Here is a 23,846-nt window from a genome sequence, read left to right on the forward strand (position 1 = left end):
CAGAGCCAGAGAGGACCCCCGAGGCTGACAGGGAAGGCTCCGGGAGCCGGGGAAGCCACTTTCCCCAGAAGGTGAAAGTGAGGAGGCCCTGAGGAAAGGGGAGAGACCAGCCACGTGCCCGAGCACCCACCGCTCAGCGCAGGAAGAAGGCAAGGGCAGAGGAGGCGGCGGAGGCCAGCGGAGCTGCCGTCATGCCTCGCTGTGTGGCAGGAGTCCAGGATGGCCAGCAGCTGACCTTCAGGGAGAGAGCTGTGCCTGATGCTTGATGTGGACATTTGTCACAGCCTCGGAGCTGTAAGCTTCTAACACAATAAATCCCATTGTAGACACCAGCTCACCTCTGGTGTACTGCATTGGCAGCCTTGAGCAAGCTACAAGAAATAGGCAAAACTGAACAGTGGGCTCCTATGGAGTGGGCTGATTGAAGAGGGCATAAGGGGGATTCGCTAGGGTGAAAGAATGTCCTGTACCATAGTTGACAGGGTTGTCAGTGTGTACACACATGGCCAGGAAACCAGGGGTCTAACAAGAGGTCTGTGAGCTTGAACTGAAACTCAGACATTATTCTCGTGGGGACGTGTTGGTGCGGGTGTGATGTATTTATTAATAACACACAGTGGAGTGTGGACTTAGTAAGGAGTCTGTAGTTTTCACCTGACTGGCAGAGGGATTCGTGGAACAAAAAAGGTTAAGAACCCCCTGCATTAAATGATACACTTAAAATCTGCCCATTTTACTATACGTTGTTTGTTTTTTTTTTAACTCCATTAAAAAAACAAAAACAAAAACACATGAGAAAGTGTTTTAACTTGGGTCACCAAAGATGGGGCAGGAATATCCGACTGATTTGAGCCTCCTCCCTCTGACAGTTCTCTGGGAAAGGGGCAGGAAACGCAGGGGATGTGGACAGCTCTCTAACAGAATAAGGAGGGCCCCAAATAACTGGATTAACGTCAAGGGGCAAAGGCATTTGCTGGTCCTTTTCCTTGCTGCCTAAGGAGTCCAACTTCCAATGAGGTGCCCAAAGCAGACCTGGAACAATTCACACCACTGTTGCAAGGCCTGAGGTGCGTCAGGAATGTGGTTATGGGCTGAATGTCAGTTCATAACAAGGATGTTACTGTGATTATATCAAAAGCAAACAAAGCCGCCCTGATACCTTTCACCTACACTCCTGCATCAAAGCAGAGAACCAGCCGTCTTAGGCTGGACCCAGGGAGCTCAACCTAAGCCACTCCAGGAGGTACGGCATCCCTGAGCGGCTGGTATTGATTCAGGGGCAGAGATGCAGCCTGAGCTGGTACAGATGAGAGAAGGATGCGTGCTCCGCGCTATCAGCTTTTTTAAAAAAGACTTATTTTATTTATTTATCTCTCCCCACCCCACTTGTTGTTTTGCTCACTGTCTGCTCTCTGTGTCTGTTCATTGTGTGTTCTCCGTGTCTGCTCTGCCTTCTTTTTAGGAGGCACCAGGAACCGAACCCAGCACCTCCCATCTGGGAGGGAAGTGCCCAATCACTTGAGCCACCTCCGCTCCCTGCTTGTTGTGTCTCTCATCGTGTTTCCTCATTGCGTCTCCTTGTTGCATCAGTTTACCACACCAACCTGTCACTCTGTGCAGAAGACAGCATCCTACCTGCGACCCTGAGTTTTTAAGGCTCTTCACCACATCACGCCATTCCCTCCTAATTGAAACATACACTTACTCCCACACCTTCCCATCCCAGGATTTATTTAACAGTTATTCCCAAGTATATCCCATTAAGCCACTAAATTTGCTATACAGATTCAAACAGAAGGCTAAAGAAAGACTGCTGCGTATTATTGTCTCCCAGTACTGAGGGAGAAGATTGGCCCTTTGGAAGCTTAAAAACCTATTTCCAATACGATAAACTCAGAGTCTTTAAATTCATGGTCATTGTCAATTTCCCTGAAATTACCATGGAAAATGAGATTCATAATCAAGACTACAGTTTTGCTTTTTCACAACCCCTCCCTTTAGTCACTCCTTATCCAAAAAGAGCACCACTTCCAAATGGGGAGAAATGAGGAGGTAAATGAGAAATTAATCAAATAGCGACACTAACTGTCCACTTAAAACACAAATCAACGCAGACACATAGGACCAAAACAAAACAAACAAAAACAGAAAAACTTCACAGGCCTGACGATATTCAGTTTTACAACTCTGCTTCTTATGAGACTTCCCAGACAATGGTTAAAGACGAATCTTTTATTAAAACAGAAATAATAAAAATCCTACTCTGGAACCCAGAAGATCTGATGACTCACCACGCAAAAGAGCTCCAGAAACTACCCATGCTGTGGAAAGGCCCCAGTGAAAATGCAACCACTTCTTGTATTTCACAGCTTCTCAATGGGTGGTGTCTGGTATAAGCATCTTTATTTACTGCTAGAAAGTAGCTTCTGTGAGTCAGATCGGACATTCGTTTCAGCTACAGAACACAGAGCTGTCTCACCTACTGCAGGCAGTGAGAGATCTATACCAGGGATATCCAGAATTTCAAGCACAAACACTTCAAAGGGATATACAAGGCTACCGAATCTAGGGCCAAGCCGGTGGTATAAACAAGATGATGGGGATACTCTAAGAAGGGGAGAGCATGTTGAGGAGGACGGTGCAACTGCAGCCTTGGGGAGATGCCAGGCTTTGGTCATGCAGAGGGAGCACCTTCCAGTAGTTCTGCTCCCACCTTGCCCATGGACTCTCTGAGACGACAAAGTTCTGCCCTAAGTACCATAGGAAACGTTCTGCTGGGACTCTTCCTGCACGGTCACACTCACACCACCACGTGCCCAGGTAGGAAGGCAAGCTGCACCTGTGACCGGCGAAAGTGAGTAGCGTTCCCGTCTCGTCCTGATCTACACTGCACGAAACCACCTTAGTGGGAGTTAGTTCCAGAAAAAAGTCATTTCAAAGATAAATGCATTCTCCTTTCCATTGAATGTTTTCCTTTTAAGGAATTAACTGTTATCCTAAGCATTTAAAGAGGTATGTTTAAAGAGGCGACTTGGTCGTTACAGACGCTTACTTGGCCATTATGTACTCGGGCCTTCTTTCAAAATGCACTTTCCAGGAAGGCTACACACGCCCGCTGAAATCTGTTGGGAGTGCGAGTGGACCTGGCAAACCCTGGCCTCACAGAGAGCAGAGGAAGCCCAGCTGAACGGCGATGCTTACCCCGTGGGATGGAACACCTGTCTGTGGCTCCCGGGCTGTCAGCCGTGAAACGAGGTACGCCTGGACCCCCTGGCTCCACGTGGGGCTTCCGGGAGGTGGCACTTGGGCGTCAGCTCCTTACAAGTGCTCTCTGAGTGGCGTCCACGTGGGGTGACTCAGCTTCCAAGCGACATCTGGCAGTGTGCTGGGGGCATTTTTGATTGTCACACCTGGGGCGGGGGTACTACTGGCATCTAGTGCCACTAACATCCTGCAGGGCAGCAGACCGTCCCCCGTCACAGAATTATCCAGCCCCAAATGTCAATAGTGCCGATTTTGAGAAATCCCGGCCTGGGCGAATATAAAAGTTCATTGTTTATCTTGAACACACGTAGAGCCAGGGTGTCCAGGCATACCTCGTTTCACCACGCTGTGACTTACTGCACTTCGCAAGTATTGCGCTTTTCACTAACTGAAGGTCTGTGGCCACCCTGTGTGGGGCAAGTCCATTGGCGCCATTTTGCCAACAGCAGGTGCTGACTTCCCGTCTCTGTGTCACGTTTTAACGAAGGGATGTCCTTTTTTTTTTCTCACATGATGCTATTGCACATTATGCCAGGCTGAGACTATTTTATGAATCCCCAAAGGAGAAAGATTATGTTTTTAAACTAATGTGCTTGATATCCTTTGATTGCATGAAATTCAGCTGAGGGAACTTTGATTGGATTACTTGGTACAATTTAGGGCTTACTATGTCAGCGAGGAGTGGCTCAGGTTTAGCCTCTGCCCGCTTGCTGGGTCTGATAAAAATGGAGACACAGGAAAAGGAGGCCGCCATCTTTGATCCTGCCATGGAAGAGAGGACTAGAGGGTGGCTTAAGCGTGAAGCCCCAAGAGGCTGGGCCCACGGAGCAGCTCAAGAGGAACAAGCCCTGCCGTATTCCCGAGAGCTCACAGCTGACCTCAGGAAAAGAGCGGAACAACTGGGACTGATACAGGAGGCCGGAAGGAGCCAAGCCCATGCCTGGTTGCCCTCGGCTGGCTCGGCGGCCATCTTGCTTCCACACGTGGCAGCTGACTCTGGTGAGGAAGCACCTGTGGTGGTGCCTCGGTTTGGACTTTCCACGGCTTTGGAACTGTAAGCTTTTACCCCAAATAAATCCCATCCATAAAAGCCAACCCATTTCTGGTACTTTGCCTTGGCAGCCCTTTAGCAGACGGAAACAAACCCTTAGTAGACCACAGGATAGTGGAAGCATCACTTAAATGCCCTTGGAAATGAAAACATGCATACGACTCAACGTTACTGCGATGCCCGCTTCATCGCGGTGGTCTGGAACAAACCTGCGGCATCTCCACGGTGGGTCCGCGGGTACTCCCAGCAGTGTCCCAGGTGATCCCAGGCCCTGCGCTCTGCACACCCCAGCCCTCGATGCAGATGGGCCAGCTGAATCTCGGGTTTCACTCCAAGGAACGGCTCAGCCCGGTACGAACCCCAGTTCACTTAGCTGCTATTCAGAGGAACAATATCGCTTTTTTCCGCACCAGCTCCCTGCGGTCTGACCCTGGGACTCAGGTATGCCCCGTCCTCTTGGTCCTCTTCTGGTCAAACCACGTTTCCTTACTGGGACGAAAGCAAAAGCCTCTTAACCACCATCTTACCTTAGAGAAAAGCTTACTGGTAGAATAAAAATTAAAAAATGAAATTTTAAAAAATCCATGGACCCACACTACACAAACAGTTAAGTTGAACCGCGGGCTACAGTGAAGAGTAGCACTGGAAAAATGGGCTTCCATCCACTGTAGCCCACATCCCGTCCCAAGGCAAGGCGTCCTAACAGCGTGGTGTACGGGCATCTGCGCCATCGTTCCGTACACTCACAGCTTCTCCAATAAAGACAAACAAAATGAGAGCCCACCAGGTCCCCCGGGTACTGAGGACGTGCATTTGGGCCAGGAACAGGCATGAGGAGGTGGATGGGGGGCCAGGAAGAGCTCCCAGGGGGCAGCTGGGACAGCTGGCAGGTGCATGGGGCGGCGGATTCTGGGTAGAGCATCAGCTGGTGCACGGGCAGAGGACAACTGAGGAAACACCCATGGCTGGAGCACAGGGCGGGGAGCAGGTATTATGGGATGGGGGCAGGAAAAGCAGGGAGGGGCCCAGCACCAGGGACCTGCAAACCTGCCAATCAGGCCCGGCCTTACCCTAAAGGCCTGGTGGGACCACGGAGGACTTGCAGCCGGGAAGCCGGCAAGCCACTTGGCCAGACGAGGGACCGACTGGGATTGGGGGCCAGGGGACGGGTCAGCTCAGAGGCCAGTGGGCACTGGGACACGCAGGCCTAGAGCTCCCAGGAGACACCCAGATTGCCGGTGGGGACTCGAGAGATGGGGCACGGCGGCAGGAGCTGGAGGCTGCCTCAAGTCGGGTGCGGCAGTCTGATATTAATTTATGAATTCCAAAAAGAGAGATTATGTTTATAAAGTGGTCTGTGCCTCTGGGTGTGCTACCCTTTGATTGTATTATATTCAAGGGGTACGTTTACTGGATTAAATAAAGATTAGGGCTTTGGTTTGGCCACATCAGCAGGGCGTTGAGTCCCTGCCCCCTTGGCAGATGGACACTCACACAGGAAAAGACACAGGCAGGAAGAGAGATGAGCCTGATAGTCCTCAGCTGACCCTGGAGAGAGAACAGAGCAGCCGAGCCCTGAAAGAAACGAGCCCGGGGGCGAGAGACAAGCCATACACCAGCCTACAGCTGAGACGGGAAGAAGCTGGGACCACGGAGCCTTAAGAGGAAGAGGGAGGCTGGACCTTCACAGACGTCGCCCGCCATCTTGCTTCACCGCACGGCCAGTGACATTGGGTGAGAAAGTACCTCTTATGGGACCTTCAGCTGGGCTCTGCAGGGCCTTGTGACCGTGAGCGTCTACCCCAAATAAACACCCTTTGTAAAAGCCAACAGAGTGCTGGCACTTCGCATCAGCACCCCTTTGGCTGACTCACACGAGGCCCCTGGGGCAGGGAAGGAAAGGATTCAGTGTAGAGGAGGAGCGGCCCCCGGGGGTCCCAGGGAATGTGGCGGGGTGGGGGGGAACGTGGCACCGCACACACATGTGCCCCCGGAAGACAAGGAGAGCGTGGCAGGAAGGACCAATGGTTAGCGTCCAAGTCACAGAGGAGGCCATCCACGTGGTGGAGGCAGCCCCGGGCTCGGCACTGAGGGGTGCTGCACAACGCCCCCAGTAGGGCAGAGAGGGAGCCCGTGGGGGGACGTGGGGCAGCACAAGAGCACAGGGGAAGGGGGATCTTCCACACCTCCCACGCCCAGACTCACAGGCGCGGGAGAGCGGCGGCGGGCGAACGTCTGTGGGGGGACTTGTTGGACGTTAGAAGGCTGAGGTCAGACGTGCCAGAGGTCCCAGGCCCTGCTCGGGGAGCACTGTCTCCTGAGTCTTTCCCCTCCAGTCCCAGAACGGAGCCCTTCTGTCGCGTCCCTGCTTACCAATCTCGGGGGACGCGCCGTTTACCGGAGACAAATAAGATCAACGGCAGTCGCCACGGGATGACTTTCCAGCCCCCTCCTGTGCTTTGTCCATGTCGTGGCCGGGCCAACCCAGCCCTCCCCACCCTGCATGCCTCGGCGGGGTCCCCTGCAAGGACAGGCCCTTTCTGAGCCGGTGCCAGGCCCCCTGCCAAAATTCGAACCCTCCTCCAGGGTTGCACGCAAGGCCACAGCCCCTGCCCCCGTGCGAGGCGGGGAATGCTCTGGAGTTCTGGCCCCCGTGTTCTCACAGCACAGTTTCCTGCCTGTCCAGGGTCCCTCTCTCCACGGGCAGCTCATTTCTGCACCCTCATATGGCACGCCCGTGCGCTCACACCCACCCCCTCGCACACTTGTCCCAGCCTGTTCCTCGCTGGCCTCTGATGGCCACTGGCCAATGGCCTCTGGCTACTCCATGAAATCCTTCTCGGGGGCAGGGGCCACCTCCTCCCACCTGCAGCCAAAGGCCCACCCCAGAGCAGATGCTCAGGTGGAAGCGGGCGGGGGTAGGGGGAAGGCGACAGAAGAGGAAATTGGGATTATGCTTAACTGTCTTCAGAAAGTAGGGCCAGGGAAGGGGATGTGGCTCAAGCGTTTGAGCTCTGATCTACCACATGGGAGGTCCAAGGTTCAGTTCCCAGTGCCTCCTAAAGATGAACAAGACAGCAAGCTGACGCAACAGGCTGGCACAGCAAGCTGACACGACAAGATTATGCAACAAGATGGTGCAACAAGAGACACAAGGAGGGAAACATAATGAGAGACACAGCAGGGATGGAGGTGGCTCAAGCGATAGGCACCTCTCTCCTCCATGGGAGGTCCTGGATTTGGTTACCGGTGCCTCCTAAAAAGGAAGACAAGCGCACAACGAACAGACACAGCAAGCAATGAGGGGGTAGGGAAAAATAAATAAAAGAAATCTTTTTTAAAAAGTAGGGCCTGGGAAGCAGCTGTGGCTCGATCAGTTGGGCTCCCTTCTACCATATGGGAGGCCCTGGGTTTGCATCCCAGGGTCTCCTCGTGAAGGCAAAGCAGGCCCGTGCGCCGTGGAGAGCTGACAGCCCGTGCGCCACGGAAAGCTGGTGCAGCAAGATGATACAACAAAGGGAGACAAGCAGATACAGAAAAAATGCACAGCGAATGGATACAGAGAAGAGACAGCAAAGAAAGGAACAAGCCGCAAGGGGGGGAATAAATAAATAAATAAATCTTTAAAAAATAAAAAAAAAAGGAGGGCCGAATACTTTGATGGCATCAACAGGAGCCAGGGCACTCTCATTCGAGGGCAGTGGAGTTCTTCGATGCCACAGTCGCGGGCGTCCGGCTTGTAAAGCCTCTTTTAGACATGCACAAAGCGGCTTTTAATCTCATCTGGGAAGAAAAGCTCTGGTGCGGAGTGCACAGCCCATCCATAATTTAATGTGACCGCTGGGAGGCCTGTGGTTCCGTTATTCTGCGCAGGCTGCCGGCATCCTCTCCTCGGCCTTTAGTTTTAAAACCATCCTAAGCAAAGAAGTGCTAGTGGAATTAAATTAGACGGAGGACTGGCCCCGCCGTTCCCCCCCACTTAAAACAAACAAAAGTCCTGATACACACTTACCCGGCATTCCTGACTTCACATTCTCGGACACGCATGGCTGTGACTCAGCCCCTGCGTTGGGTGTTCAGATAAGCCGTGGGCTCGGTTCTCGGGCCACGGGGACGTGGGAGAGGGCCTCCTGGGCGCCCACATGCTCCTGTCCACCGTGCGCCAACTCAGGCCCAAACCGCAATCGGGGCCCCCACGGGGAGGGGGACAGGCCCTCAGCAAGTATGTTTTCACTCTTGACCCAAAGCAACTCGAAAGAGCCGTAAGACCCAACGAAGGTGTGCGGAGGGAGGAGAAAAGGATCTTGGGAAATGAGGAAGAAGAGGGGTGAAGGGGAGGCTCAGGGAACCCTTGCTCAGCTTTGCAGGGGGGGATCTCGAGGAAGAATGGGCTGGAAGTCAGGAGCGGCAGGGGCGCGGGGGCTGCTAAGCCGGCCCCTGGCTTATCACCGGCCTGACAGTCCTCAATCTTTTTGAGCAAGGGGCCCCTCATTTCTCTTTTGCTCTGGACCCCACAAATTATGCAGCTGGTGGTCCTGAAAATAAGAGGCTGGCCTGGTGTAGGGGTGGGGTGGGGGGGTAGCAATTTGCAGTCCCCATAGTGCCCTGGGGCTGCCAAGGGCAGCGTCCCCTGTTCACCAGAAAAGACGGAATCGGGGTGTGTTGCCTCCAATTCCATCCTAAGCATTAAGTAAGTTACCTTCCAAGTCTTTGGAAGGGAAAAGAACGCTTAAAGTATTTAATGGGGCGGCGGACCTGGCCCAGTGGTTAGGGCGTCCGTCTACCACATGGGAGGTCTGCGGTTCAAACCCCGGGCCTCCTTGACCCGTGTGGAGCTGGCCCATGCACAGTGCTGATGCGCGCAAGGAGTGCCCTGCCACGCAGGGGCGTCCCCCGCGTGGGGGAGCCCCACACGCAAGGAGTGCGCCCCATAAGGAGAGCCACTCAGCGCAAAAGAAAGCGCAGCCTGCCCAGGAATGGCACTGCACACGCGGAGAGCTGACACAACAAGATGAGGCAACAAAGAGAAACACAGATTCCTGGTGCCACTGACAACAACAGAAGCGGACAAAGAAGATGCAGCAAATAGACACAGAGAACAGACAACCGGGGTGGGGAGGAAAGGGGAGAGAAATAAATAAATAAATAAATATTTAATGGTTAGATCCTCAATATTCGATTATTCTTGACTGCCCAGCTCCGATCCCTCCACCCCAATGAAGGACAGCTACTATTGCAGAGGTCACGGGGTTTAAAGGGCTTCTCCTCCCCCCCCCCCCAACACACACCTTCTCCCCAGCCCCAGCCCTGGGGGGGACCTCAACCCTGCTTTGAATGCCTCTCCCCACAAAGCTGGACCAGTCGGATTCACTCCCAGGAATCTGGAGTTGGACCAGGTGAGCCGAAGCATCAGACGAAGGCTGCCTGGGGGGAGAAGGGCGCCCACTTTCTGGAGAAGAGAAGAGAGCTGACTTAGCCTCGGTGAGATGCGGGGAGGCGGGCAGAGCTCTGCCCTTGGGCTCCAGCAGCCAGCCTGGCCTCTCTCCAGTAAATTCCCTTTTTTTATTCTTTTAATGTCATTTGACATTTGTTTTTGTTCCTTGCCACAAAAAGAATCAGACGGAGAGAGGTTGGAGAGGGAAAATAATCTTATGCAAATGAAAACGGTCTGAAGATCTGCCGGCCCTGTCTGCTGGCAGCAGTTAGGTTTATTTTAGGGGAAATCCGCTAAACAGGGCCATCAGTAACGACAGCCCCTTACCCCGTTTGGAAGAAGGGCCGGTCTTTGGGGATACACAGCATCTAGGAAACGCTGAGCCGATGAAAGAACAAAAGGCACCAAACCGCGACCCACTGAAGGTCAAGTTCTCCAGAACACTGTGGTCCAAGGCACCGCCTCCCACACACCATTCAGCGAGCAGGAGCTGCTCTCGCAGGGGGCCTGGGGCCCTTTCTCCCAGCTTCCCCTGCCCCCTCAAGGTCGCTCTCTGACCTCTGAGAAGACTGAGCAGGGGCGCAAGGCCACCACCAGCTGCTCTTTAAGATTCCACCTTCGCTCTGAGCCGCGCTTTCACCTGGCCCAGCAGACGCTGACTTTCAAGCATTTCTAAGACTGTTCTCCATGAACAGCATAAAATCCAATGTCTAACCCAGGAAACCCACCCAGGTTGGCGCAGCCCCCCGCAGGGCCCCGTCCTCTCATTCCTCCAAAAACAAACGAGCCTCCTACAGCAGGGGCCGGGAGCTTGAATTGAAACTCAAAAAAGCATGACTCTCACGGGGACGGTGGGATGCATTTATTAAATAACACACAGGAAGAGTGTGGACTTAGTGAGGGGTCCGTGGTCTTCACCTGACTGGCAAAGAGGTCCGTGGGACAAAAGAGGTTGAGGGTCCCTTTGGACCTGTCTCCTTGGAGGCTGGCAGCCAGTGACCTGGTTTCCCATCCGAAGGACACACCTAGTTCCCATCATCGGTTGCTGGGTGAGGGCAGAGACACCTTTGAGCTGGCCAGGAGTTAATGACCTTTCCAGGTATGCACGGTCAGCTCCCGCCACCAGGACTCAGCCTGTCGTCACCCACAGACAGGAGGAAGAAATGGGTGAGGTTCTTTACAGGTGCACAGCACCGAGCACCCCTCGACACGGGAGGCTGCAGAGGGCCGGTGAGGGGAAGGAAGTCTAGCAAGGACACTGGGACTCGAGCCCACACCTGCGAGCTCAAAGGCTCGCGCTCTTTTCACATCACGGAACCCAGGCCAGCTTGGACGTCTGCTGGGCTGGGCTCTGTGGGTAAAAGATGACCGGGTGCGCCTCCTGTGGGGTGGCGGGGTGGACGAGCATCCTCTCCACCACGATCCCCCAAGTCTGGGTACCCGGATGCTGGAGAGCACATAGACGGGTCTCCTGGGAGCCCAGGAAGGGCAAGGACCAACCCACCAGCAGCAGCGACGGCAAGTGGAGCAGCATCAGCACAGAGGCAGCCCAGAGACTGGGTGGGGGGCTGCACAGGGCCACCATGGGGAGGCAGCAGAGTGTGCAAAGGCCTGGGGGCACCTGCACTGGGCCAGCAGTTTACTCCCCGGTAGGTGGCAGGGAGCCCCTGAAGCCTTCCGACCAGAAGAGGGCCACGGACAGCTTGGTTTAGTCTCTGGTGCCTGGAGCTGGAGGAGCAGCAAGGCAGGGCCCTGGGGGGGGGGGCGGTGTGAAGCAGTGTGGGGGGGCAGGGAGGAGAGAAAGCTCCCAGGCCCCGTGGCCTGCTCAAGTCCACCCACACAGGTTGCCATGCAACAACACCCCAACTGTACGGTTACAAAAATAGGGATTTCTAACAGAAGGACCACCTTGGAGGACCGGTTTAAGAGTATCACCCAGAAATGGGTGGGGGTCCCTGCCAGCTGCCTCCTGGCCCCCTCCACCCGGGCTGAGAGGCACTCTGGATGGCGGACAAGAATGCCAGGGAGATTGACAGGGGCGGGGGGGCGGACAGACGCCCGTCTGGGCTCCTCCCCCAACAAGCTGGCGGCTTTGGAAAAGTCAATGGGGAAATGGACTTGGCGCAGTGGTTAGGGCGTCCGCCTACCACATGGGAGGTCCGCGGTTCAAACCCCAGGCCTCCTTGACCCGTGTGGAGCTGGCCATGCGCAGTGCTGATGCGCGCAAGGAGTGCCCTGCCACGCAGGGGTGTCCCTGCGTAGGGGAGCCCCACGTGCAAGGAGTGTGCCCCGTAAGGAGAGCCGCCCAGCGCGAAAGAAAGTGCAGCCTGCCCAGGAATGGCGCCACACACACGGAGAGCTGACACAACAAGATGACGCAACAAAAAGAAACACAGATGCCCGTGCCGCTGACAACAACAGAAGCAGACAAAGAAGAACATGCAGCAAATGGACACAGAGAACAGACAACCAGGGTGGGGGGAGGAGGGAGAGAAATAAATAAATAAATAAATCTTTAAAAAAACAAAAAGTCAACGAACCCCAGCCCCAGCCTCCGTCTTCTCTGTCAAATGAAGCCTTGGAACTAGAAGACAATATCCAACATGGCGGGCGCTCAACCTTTCCCAGCCCAGACATTCGCAAAGTTAAAGCTGGTTGGATGGAAGCAAACCCAAGCCCGATGATTCCCTCACACCAAGGGCTCTTTGGCTTCAGGGAAATTTAATGAGCACCCCCTTATAGCCCTGAGCACAGGTTTTAGGTTTGCCCACCTGGATCTGCTTCAGCATGACTTCCCACAGCAACTCTTCAAGATCCTCGTCAGGTCAGCTGTTCTCCTGAGAGCAGTGCGAACAGGTCCCCGGCTGCCCTGAGCCTCTGGTGGGGCCACCTCCAACCACAACGCTCTCCCCCTCCTCAGCAGACCCGCATCTCTCCATCCCAGGCTCAGGGCCAGGTCCTGGGTCCCTCGCCTCGCCCTCCATTTCCAATTCCTTGCCATGCCTGGCCGATTTCACCTCCTCATGTATGGCAGTTTGATATTTATGAATTCCAGATAGAGATATTGATTATGTTTGTAAACTGGTCTGTTCCTCTGGGCATGATACCCTTTGGTTGATTTAAATTCAGAGGCTTTACATTTACTTGACTAAATCATGATTAGGGCTTTGATTCGACCATGTCATTAGGATGCGCAGGATTGAGTCCCCGCCCTCTTGGTGGGCTGATAAAACAGAATCTTACACGGAAGAAGATAAACAGAGAAGATATACAGAGGAAGAGAGACAGTTCCATAGCCATGGCAGAGGCCCTGGGACAAGATGAGCCATTCACCCGATAGTCTACAGCCTACCTTTTGAAGAGACCAGGCAGCTAGGCCTGGAAAGAAATGAGCCCCGGGAGAGAGACAAGCCTTATGTCAGCCTACAGCTGAGATGGGAAGAAGCTGGGACCATGGAGCCTTAAGAGGGAAGAGGAAGGCTGAACCCTCGCAGACATCGCCCACCATCTTGCTTCAACATGTGGCAACAGAGTTTGGTAAGGAAGAAACCTTGAGTTGGACTCTTTGGGGCCTTGTGGCTGTAAGTTTCTACCCCAAATAAATACCCTTTATAAAAGCCAACAGATTTCTGGTACTCTGAATCAGCACCCCTTTGGCTGATTAATACGTCATGTGTTCCCAGAATGTCTGCCTCTACTGCCAGGTTCTGTATAACTTGCCGTCTTCGGGTTGGTCTAACTGCACAGTTCCCTAAGTCCCCCTATCAGATCTCCAACCAACAGCGCCTCGGACAGATACTTGTTGACCAATGTTCATAGCTGTAATACAATAGCCCAAAGGTGGGAGCACCCCAAGTGTCCATCAACTGAATGCATCAACAAAATCTGGTCTATCCATACAATGGAATATTATTCAGCCATAAAGTTACGATACACAGGACAACATGAACGCACCCTGAAGACATCACGTTGAATGAAATAAGCCGGGGACAAAGGAACAAATCTCGTATGATCGCCTATATATGAAATACCTAGATTAAGCAAATTCATAGAGACAGACCATAGATTAGAGGTTACCAGGGGCTCCAGAAAGGGGGCAATGGGGGCTGATGCTTCATGGGTGCAGAGCTTCTGTTTAGGGTGATGAAAATGTTCAGGTAATGGATGCTGTGAAGGTAGCCCCCCATACCACGGTGAGTATAATTAATGCCACCCAGCTGTACCCATGAAAGTGGTTACAATGGGAGATTCTCTGTTGTAGGTATGTTGCCACAAAGAAACTTTTATAGATAGGTAATCAGATAGATATATAAAATTCTGACCATGTCACTGATGCTCTCCCTCCCTCATAAAATACTCTTTGATGACTCTCTTTGCGAAACTTCCTAATATGGCTTATAATGTCCCCTCCTCTGAGGTTCCCAGACAGAATACGCTTCCTTTCAATTCCAGGCGCTTGGTTTTACCACAGGGACTTTGCACATGCTGTTCCCTCCCCCTGGAACACACACACACGCGCTCTGCCCCTCTACTCCTCAACCTCAGTCACCTTCCCAGATGTCAGGCTCTCTCGCAGCTCAGCTAGGCTGGGTCGGGTTTTTTGTCTATCTTCTCAATTTCTTTCTTTCCACACCCACAGCTCCACTTACAATTAAGAGGTTATTACCATGAGTCATTAAGGGGTGACTCATTAGTCCCTGAGCTCCATGGAAGGCGAGCCACCGATTTCCCCCTAGCGTTGCACCCCAACACCTACCACCAATGCTTGGCTCAAAATAGGCTCGTCTCTGTGGAGGGAAGGGAAAGTAAAGAAAGGAAAGGAGTGGCCCAGGGGTCCCTCTCAGAGGGGAGACAGAGGGGAGAGGGGAGCTGACAAAGTCTAACAACCACCTCTCTGAAGAAAAAAGTCAAAGTGTCATCTGTAGTGGCCAATCCCCGTGGTGTAAAGACTCCCGCTGAGGCTGGTGTCAGGACAGCCTGCCGTTCCCGAGGGTGAAGCGAGTTCTGGCCCCAGCGGCTCCCGCCCACCACTGGTTTGTGGCAAGGCCAAGGCTGACACCCAAAAAGTCCGATATGACCCTAAACAAGGCCAGAATGAATGGAGACTTGGGGGGAAAGATGCTAAAGACAACAAAGAGAACTTGAAGCTAATTCAGAACAAGATGGTGAAGAAGGAAAAGGGGAGACCCGCAGGCTCTGAAAAGGAGATGGAAAGAGCGGCTTAGCAGCTGCTTAGCTTTTGGTCTTCCCATCAATAAGAGCCACAGCCAAACTAAACGTCCAGAAGTGGTTACGAGCAAATCAAAGCCGGCATGAAACGCTGGTTACGCAGCAACCTAATACCTCCTTTTTTAGCAGTTCATCCTAATTGCTCAATAATAGAAAACTGGTACCTAGAACACCAAAATAAAGAGGTAATGAGATCATAAAATCATCAGAAGACAACATTTGCCTTTTCCCCTAACATTCCAGAAGTACGGAAGCCCCAAATCTAACAGAAACTCCAGAAGCCATAAAAAGAAGAGATTAATATATTTCATTATATAAAAACCAGAAGTTCCTGCATAAGAAAAACACCATAAACAAAAGCAAAAGCCCAACAGCTGGGGAAAATCACATTTACAAGACACCCAAAAGGATACATTTACTTGATATATAAAGGGTTCTTATAAATTCAGTAAGAAAACAACACTCCCCGCAAACACACACACAACCACCAAGGCAAAAGACATGAAGAGATAGTTCAAAGAAAAGGAGATACAAATGGCCCCCCAAATTTCCAAAAGATGTTCAGCTCTCTCATAATAAATGCAGTGCAAATTATAATAGTAACTAAATATAATTTCTTACACATCAAACCAGCCAACATTTAAAAGCTTGGTCATGTAGCAGTTGAGCTATCTTAGTATGTATATATTTTCCCCCTAAATAATGGGGATTTAAAGAGTTGCATTCTTTCATAGAACTCTTTACCTAGTAGTAACCAATGCACACTAACTTTAAATCTTATATTCTATGTTAAAGCATATTCAAAGATTATCATCTCCTGGTGTCCTTGTAGAATGTCACTGCCATCATAAGAGGTAAAAAGAGAAATCAGAGTTTTATATTTTAATTTAGTTTCACCTAAAATAGGTTGTGTTAAATAACTGTATCTTTACTTAAAGTTCATTGTCTCTATGCTCCATTAAGTTACTCTCAAAAGGAGAGAGGGAGGTGCCTTCTCTTAGATTCACACACATCAGCCAAACTGAAGAACTGGTTTAAACATTTAAGTGAGAACAAAAATTATAACACCAGGAAACGGACTTTTGCCCAGTGGTTAGGGCGTCCGTCTACCATATGGGAGGTCCGCGGTTCAAACCCCGGGCCTCCTTGACCCGTGTGGAGCTGGCCATGCGCAGTGCTGATGCGCGCAAGGAGTGCCGTGCCACGCAAGGGTGTCCCCCGCGTGGGGGAGCCCCACGCGCAAGGAGTGCGCCCATGAGGAAAGCCGCCCAGCGTGAAAAGAAAGAGCAGCCTGCCCAGGAATGGCGCCGCCCACACTTCCCGTGCCGCTGACGACAACAGAAGCGGACAAAGAAACAAGATGCAGCAAATAGACACCAAGAACAGACAACCAGGGGAGGGGGGGAAATTAAATAAATAAATAAATCTTAAAAAAAAAAAAATTATAATACCTAAATAATTGTGCCTGGATATTAAAGTGTGTTCTCTTAAGAGCTTTCTGTTTGACTAAATATCAGAATATTAGGGTCTTTTTCTGCAGGTGTACATATTAAGTCACCTTCCTGATCCATTTGTTTGTACTGGGCCTACAATAGTTCTCAATGTAGAAATCATGTCTTCTTAATTGCTAAACCTTACTGCACAAATTTGTGTTATAAGAAATTTTCATTTCGGCACCCTGTCCGTGAGCCTGACTTTGGAATTTATGCTCCCCAGTGTAAAGAGTTAGACTCAGGCATACGTTCTCTACATATGGCTCTTCCATCCCTTTATTCTGAACCTATAATTTGCACTACACTTGATAAAGATGTGTCCCAGAGACTTAAATCTTTGATCTTTTCATGGGCCAGTTGAGCCCTGAATTTCAGCCGAGTTGTAACACCTCCTCTCCATGTTCACTGGACTCACCCAGGACAACTAACAAGGAGATGATGATGGACAACAACCATCCCAAGGAAGAGAGTCTGCAACTGCAAGCAAGGTAGGCCCATCCATCTCCCCTATGGGATCCAAGGCCCGGCATCACCATCCCCAAATCCTCAAGATGGGGGAATAAACAATGGACTAAAGTGACTTATCATTATTTTACTATAGACTTATTATTATTCTAGCAATGGAAGAACTCTTATCATTGATACAAAGGCGGCAGCCACCAGAGGTTCTGAGGGATGGGAGAGGGAAGACCAGGTGTAATATGGGGGCATTTTCAGGACACTGGATTTGTCCTGCATGACTTTGCAATGACAGATATGGGCCATTTTATATTTTGTCATAACCTACCGCATTGTATGGGACAGAGTATAAACTATACTGTAAACTGTGAACCACAGGTAATAGCAATGCTTCAATAAATGTTCATCAATTGTAACCAATGTACCACACTAATGAGGGGAAGTGCGTGGGGGGGGCATATGGGAATCCCTTACATTTTTTATGTAACATTTATGTAAAGCTTCTTTAAAAATAAAATGAATTATTTTTTTTTTAAAAAAAGGAAAGAAATTTTCATGATGTGCTGACCTCCCTGGGCCGGGGCGGTGGGGGGAACAGGACTGCCCACGGCGCTGGCGAATGTGAACTGGTCAACATCTGTCCAAAGAAAAATGCAGGTATCTTGACCGTCCCGCTTCTAAGAACGTCTGGCACATATGCAAATGTTCATGAGCACCAGGTGCCATTCCAGTCGTGTCGAGAGCCAAGTCTGGAACCCACCTAATTGCCCTCTCAGTAGCTGACTCGTTAACTAAAGTACAGTCATACACTGGAATACTGCATGGGAGTTAAAAAAAAAGAATGAGGAGCTCTCAATCTCCAGTATAAATTAAGGGAAGAAAAGGCATAGACCCGTGGATAACAGTACTATTTGTGAGAAATGAAACGTACTTAGAATATTGCTGGAAGGGTATATAGGAAACTGGGAGCTCTGGCTGTCCATGAAGGGGGAGGTCAGGAGAGATGGGAAGAAAGCTCGCTTTTAATGTCTGCTTTCTGTACCAGGTGCATGCATTGGCTATTACGATCAAGTTTTAAAAATAGGAGTGGATGTGGCTTCAGCAGTTGAGCACCTGCTTCCCACATGGAAGGTCCTGGGTTCGGTTTCAACCAACGAGCAAGCAAATGAGAAAACCAAACTCAGGGGAGCCAATGTGGCTCAGTGGTTGAGTGCCAGCTACATGAGTCCTGGGTTCAATCCCCAGCCCCGGTCCCTCAAAAAAAAAAAATTATTAAAAAAAAAAATAGATGTGTGTAGAGATTTTCACTGTTGTATTGTTGATAATAGAGAAAATAAGTTAAGATTGCCCCTGGACCACGTAATGGTAGTCAGGCCAGGGTTAGGAAAATAATCTGAGAAGTTTGGGAAAATCAGAAAGTTAAAAATACCACGTAAAAGCCTTTAAAATGTTTCTGCAGACTTGGACAAATGTTTCTGATATGGTGTCAAGAGAAAGCAGCAGCTTCAGTTACGAGAGCACTCTGATTGGAACTGTAAAAATATTTATACCTGGAAAGCCTTTTAAAGGTGCAAACAAGTTATCAGGTGCAGATAATAGAAAGGTGGGTGATGACTGAAATTGTTGCTATTGCAAGGATTTTCTAAATACTTTTTATCTTAGCCAAATAAATCCTAGTCACTTTAAATGACTTCTAGTCTAGAGTCTCAGAAAAAGGTACCAATCACTTCCTAAGGATACTGAAGCAACTCTCAAGTTTATTTCCAAGACAAAGGTCAGCAATCTGACAATTCACGGAGGAGCAAAGAAATACAGGAAAATTGGACATGGACAAACCTCCCAAACTTCAAATATGGAAAACAGGCAAAATTTGGAAATTTTAGCTGACTCTGATTATTGGCAAAATTCTGGAGATGCTTCAAGAAAGAGGTGGGCATTAGACCAGCAAGGAGTCACTCAAAACACTACAGGGTTTGTTAGGGCAAATTTTCAAGAGAAAAGACTTTTAGATCAGTAGAGTGATTTTTTTTTTAAAACCATGCTGACCAAAACCTCAAGGATCTGAGAATTTGTGCTGCTGGGGGTGGGGTGGGGGATGGCCTGGTTGGGGGGTGGGGGGAGGGCAGCCCAATGAGCTGGGCACTGGCCCTACCCTCAGTCCCCCCCAAGTCTCCTCTCTGGGTCCTTGGTAGGAATTTTTGTGCGTGTCCTTTTCAGGAAGGGGCTGACAATACCTTTTGCTGTGGCTTGGAGATAAAACCCAGACCTCTGCAGTCACAAACACCTGGTCCCTCTGAGTACTGGCGTACTCAAATGTGTGTTAACTGACAGAAAATCCAATGGCGTTCTGTGTGAAGACTGGCCTTGGGCATTCTTAAAAGTCTTAATAAAAGGAAATAACGTATGGGAAAATGTTTTGAAACCTATCAACGGCTGCACAAGAGAAATACATTATTATACATTTTGACGGCATTGTGTTGGCCAACGATGCATGAAAATACCAATGACCAAGGCTGGTGGGTAGGTGGGAGGGAGGGAGGATCCTAAAGGGGAGATCTAATAACCCAAAACTATTAAGATGGCACCTGAATTGGGCAACACATGTACCAAGGGCAGGCTGAGAAAGAGCTGACTTGACAGCAACCACCTAAGTAAGACCTGGTGGTTTTTGGAAACCATGTCCCAACATGAGTCAGAAGCACGTCATATCTCCTTAACCCTTCATGCAGTCAACTGCAGGTTTCGTGAATGGAATCCATCGCCCTCTTTTTTTCTCAGCCCGCCCTGGGCCTGCCAGGGTGTATTCGAGTGCCACGGGCAAGAGACATCCATGCCAACTGGAACAGGCAGTCTCGTGAAGAGGCGGCAGATTTTTGTCAAGTATGGAAGGGCTGAAGTCGCTAGCGATTGTTCGGCTGGGAAAGAAAGAAATACTTGGAAATGTATTCTATGAAAAAAAAAGAATCACGGGGAGGCGTGAGCTGCACAGCGACACATAAAGTAACCCAAGTGAGTCGCCAAAAATGACTCACTTCCCCGCAAGGAAGAGCAAGGACAGAAGGGGCTGCTGAGCCCACATGACACTCCCTCCCCATCGGTGGAAGGGTTCAAACTCAGGACATGGATAACTCCAAGTCAGTGATGTTAATCAGGCGGAGAGAGGCTTGTGGGCCCTAAGATCCCTTCTGACTGTGGTTCTGGCTGGCTTGGAGGTTTAACCTGTGCAGGTGCGATGACAGCAGTCCCTGAATAAGAAAGAGGGCAAGCAAGAGTTGTGTCTGGCAGCAATTCTGTACCATCGAATAGGGATGCATATTCTAAGTTCCCTGAACATGCTGCAGGAGTTCCAATGACAATACTCCAAGGGAAGAGTGCACGGAAGGGAGCCGGGGACTACAGCACAAAAGGCAAGTCCTTAAACCCTGAATTTTCACATACTGCCGGGAGCGGAAAACCTGCTACACTTTACCACCAGAGGTGACAAGCGCCTGACACTTAGAATTCCAGCACCAATCAGCACATCATGCATCCCACATGTCCATCTGACACTATTCCAGCACACACAGAGAAAAAAGACTGCCTACTACCTGCTAAGATGTGCTTTGAGAAGCTCTTTAAACCATGTTATGAAACAAAACCTCGTGGAAGGACAGACCTTTATTTAGACCTTATTTGTCCACAAAAATCAATATGTCCTTTCTTGCCTTTCTCTTATAAGAAAATGTGTCTCTAATTATTGGTCCAAGCCTTCAGCTCCCAGAATTGCCATCTCAGCTTCGTGTTGTCTTTGACCCTCTTGATGATTAATGAAAAATTTAAAAAAATAAACTGTTCAGGTCTCCAATAAGCCTCTGAAGTCTGTTTTCAAGAACTATTTTAGTTCTTCCCTCCCAGCCTCGTTGGCAAAGTGTGAAGAGCTGTTTCGTGATCGTACTGCAAAGCTAATGCACCCGTTCCACCCCCTAACTTTCAAGTTCGCCCCTCCTCTGACCCCAAGATAGAGAGCCCCCAGTAACCACACTTGCTTTGATCTCTTCTTCCTCCTCTACTCTAAAAAGGGGCTTAAAGCCCTTGAAAAATGTCACCAAATCCTTAGTTTAACAGACATACGTGGGGAGATTCAAATAGTCATTGTGCTCATGGTTTTAGATTTTTCTAGGCTGGCCAAAGGAAATATTGCCCTCTATCAATGGGAAACAGTCAGAGAAACGCCTTTAGAAAGGAGAGGCTTTTGGGGGCAAGGGGAGTAGGGGGGGATAAAGGTGAAACAAGCTACCAGGACCTTCCCCTCTGACTTGCAAGGACAGATAATTGAGACAGCTCCCGCAGAACAGAGCATTTCTTGCCAGCTTGGTACCAGATTCAAACAATGGTCATGATGATGTAAGAGTTTCGTCTTACACATCCATGAGCTACAACTGTTTACCAACACAGTTGGGAGGGGAGGCACATATACGCCTTGACTATGATTACCTGTCAAATTTCATTCCTGCCTGGAGACAAAGCATTTTAAAATGCTGTCCAGGACGGCTCCCAGGTGAGGGGGGAGGGGAGAGGGTAGTCACTGACGTTGAGACGTAGATTAGCCTTTTAAAAGGCAGAAGGGGCAAACACACACTGCTCCACCTGCCTGCAGTCTCCCCTATATTTTAGGACAACGGGAACATTATGGATTTCAACGGCAAGGATTTTTTAACACCGTTACACCCACCTGCACAACGTTTGACCCAGGAGGCAAGGGGGCTCTCCACTGGACGTCAAGTGCAAGTGGGGTGTTGGCTAAATCTGACTCGGGTCTCAACTCGACAGACCGAAGCACCTGCTTTGGCAGAGCAGAGGGAGCCGGGAATACCCGGCTGCATATTCACAGTCCTTCCTGCACGCCACTACAGTTTACTGAAGTCCTGAGAAAGCATTTAAGGCGACGCTGGAGTGGCAAAGTCACTCCAACATGCCAGTCTATGGAGAGGAAGAAGAGGGGGAGGGGGCCAGAGCCTCCTCAAAAGCTCTTTACTGCTCTGGCCACACTTCCTGTCCTGCTTGGTTTTCCAAAGCGAGGGAGGACGGCGTTTGGAGTCCTCCTGGGGGGAGAGGGCGAGCCCTCCCCAGCGCGCGGGGACAGGAGTTTGGGCGCAAACTAGCAAAAGCTAGGGTTCCCTTGGAGTGTCAAGGCGGGGGGCGGCAAAAGCCTCACTCCGCACCCAAATGGGTGCACCTCGACTCCGGGGCCGTGGAGGGCAGGCGGAGTCGGCTGCCTGCACACACAGGCAGGGAGCGCTTTGGGAACTGCCTCCCCGCGCTGGCCCCGCCGGCCCAGGCCTGGCCGTCGCTCTGCAGGCCGGGGACGGAGGGCAGGGGGTGGGCGCCCGGGGCCCCAGGGGTGGGAGCGGTGAGGAGGAGAGAGGGCCCGCGAGCAGGACGCGGGGCGATCCCGCGCCTCACCTTGCTGACCACGTTCTGGACGAGGCCGGTGCGGATGCCGTAGTCCCACGCGTGGCAGTCGCAGTGGGAGGCGTTGAGCCCCTGGTCCGGAGGGGACGGCAGGGGCGGTGTGTCGCCCCCGTCGGCGCCGCTGCTGTTGCTTCGGTTGCCCGCGGCCCCCCAGGCGGTGGTGGAGAAGGTGGCGGGCGGGGGGCTGGTCCAGTTCCCCAGGTCGCGGGCGCCCCACCGGCCCGAGGCGGTGACCCCCGCCAGCTCGGCCCCCGGGCCACCGCCGCGGCACCAGAAGTTCGGCTGGTCCAGGAGGAAGGAGTCCGAGAACTGGCTGAAGCCGATGAACAGCGCCGGGATCCAAGTGAGCAGCACGAGGGTCCTCTGGTAGCCCCCGCCCAGGCCGCCCAGGAAGGGCAGCACCGAGCCGTCGTAGTCCAGCAGCAGGAGGCTCGGCGCCGCCGCCGAGGAGCAGCTGCCCGGGTGCGGGGCGGCGGCCGGCGGAGGGGGCAGGGGCGGCAGCGACTGGATCTCCCCGTCCGCGTCCCCGCCGGGGCCCGCGCGGGCCCCCAGGGGCGCCGAGGCGGCCGCGTCCCCGGGCGGCAGCGCGCCGTTCTCCGCGGCCGGGGGCTGCAGCCGCCCGGGCCCGCCGCCCGCCGCCTCGCGCCGCCGTTCTATGGCCATGGCCCCGGGCCGCGGCGCCGAGCGCGGCGCATAGAGCGCGCCGTAGGCCGGGGAGCCGCCGCCGTCCCCGCGCCCGCCGGCGCCCGCAGCCGCAGCCCGCCCGCCCGCGGCCGCCCGAGCGGGTCGCTGTCCGTGCGTCCTGCGCGCTCCCCGCGGCTCCGGCGGCGTCAGGCCGTCCCCATTCCACCGCCCCCGAACCCGACCGCGCGCCCCGGGCCGCCCGCCGCCTGCGGCCCCCTCGGGCGCCCGGGCGGCCAGGGGCGGGCAGAGGCCGGCCCGCGGGCCCTCAGCCACCGCCGCCGCCGCCGCCGCTCATCGGCTTCCCGCAGCCCCGGCGCGGCCGCCGGCCCTGCGCTCCCGGCCGCTCCCGCGGCTCCCGGCGGCTCTCGGCTCCGGCGCGCGGCAGAGGCGGCGGCGGCGCTGCGCCCCGGCGGGGCCGGCTCCGGGAGCCCGGGGCCGGCGGCTGTGCGGGCGGCTGTGCTGGCCAGCGGGGCCCCGCGTCCTCCGGGCTGGACGGATCGGACTCCGGGCGCCTTCCGGAAGCCCGAGCTCGGGATCCCAACCTGGCGGGGCCGGCCGCGCGCTCGGCCTCCCGCGGGCCTCAGCCCCCGCCTCCCTCCGCGCCCGGGCCCGCCCCCTCTCCCCCCGCCGAGGTGGAGGTAACCGCGGCACCTGCTGCGCCCGGCTCCGCGCGCGAGCGCCCCCTCCAGCCGGGACGCGCCGCCGATCCCGCCGCGGGAGCCGCTGGGGGCGGGGGAGGGGAAGGACGCGACACGCGGGCGCGCCTGACCGCCACGATCTC

At 52.7% G+C, this 23,846-nt stretch overlaps 1 protein-coding gene across 1 annotated transcript in view; it reads right to left on the reverse strand.

The window, feature by feature from the left end:
* The window catches only part of SLC22A23 (solute carrier family 22 member 23), a 221,153-nt gene extending 198,094 nt beyond the window's left edge, over window positions 1-23,059 (reverse strand). Inside the window, exon 1 of the mRNA XM_004483396.5 lies at window positions 22,373-23,059. Coding sequence (XP_004483453.2) covers window positions 22,373-23,044 — 672 coding nt within the window. The 5' untranslated portion in view covers window positions 23,045-23,059. The remainder of the gene's footprint in view (window positions 1-22,372) is intronic.
* Window positions 23,060-23,846: the final 787 nt, after the last annotated feature.

This window comes from Dasypus novemcinctus, chromosome 22, assembly GCF_030445035.2.
Source record: "Dasypus novemcinctus isolate mDasNov1 chromosome 22, mDasNov1.1.hap2, whole genome shotgun sequence".
NCBI classification, from domain to species: domain Eukaryota; kingdom Metazoa; phylum Chordata; class Mammalia; order Cingulata; family Dasypodidae; genus Dasypus; species Dasypus novemcinctus.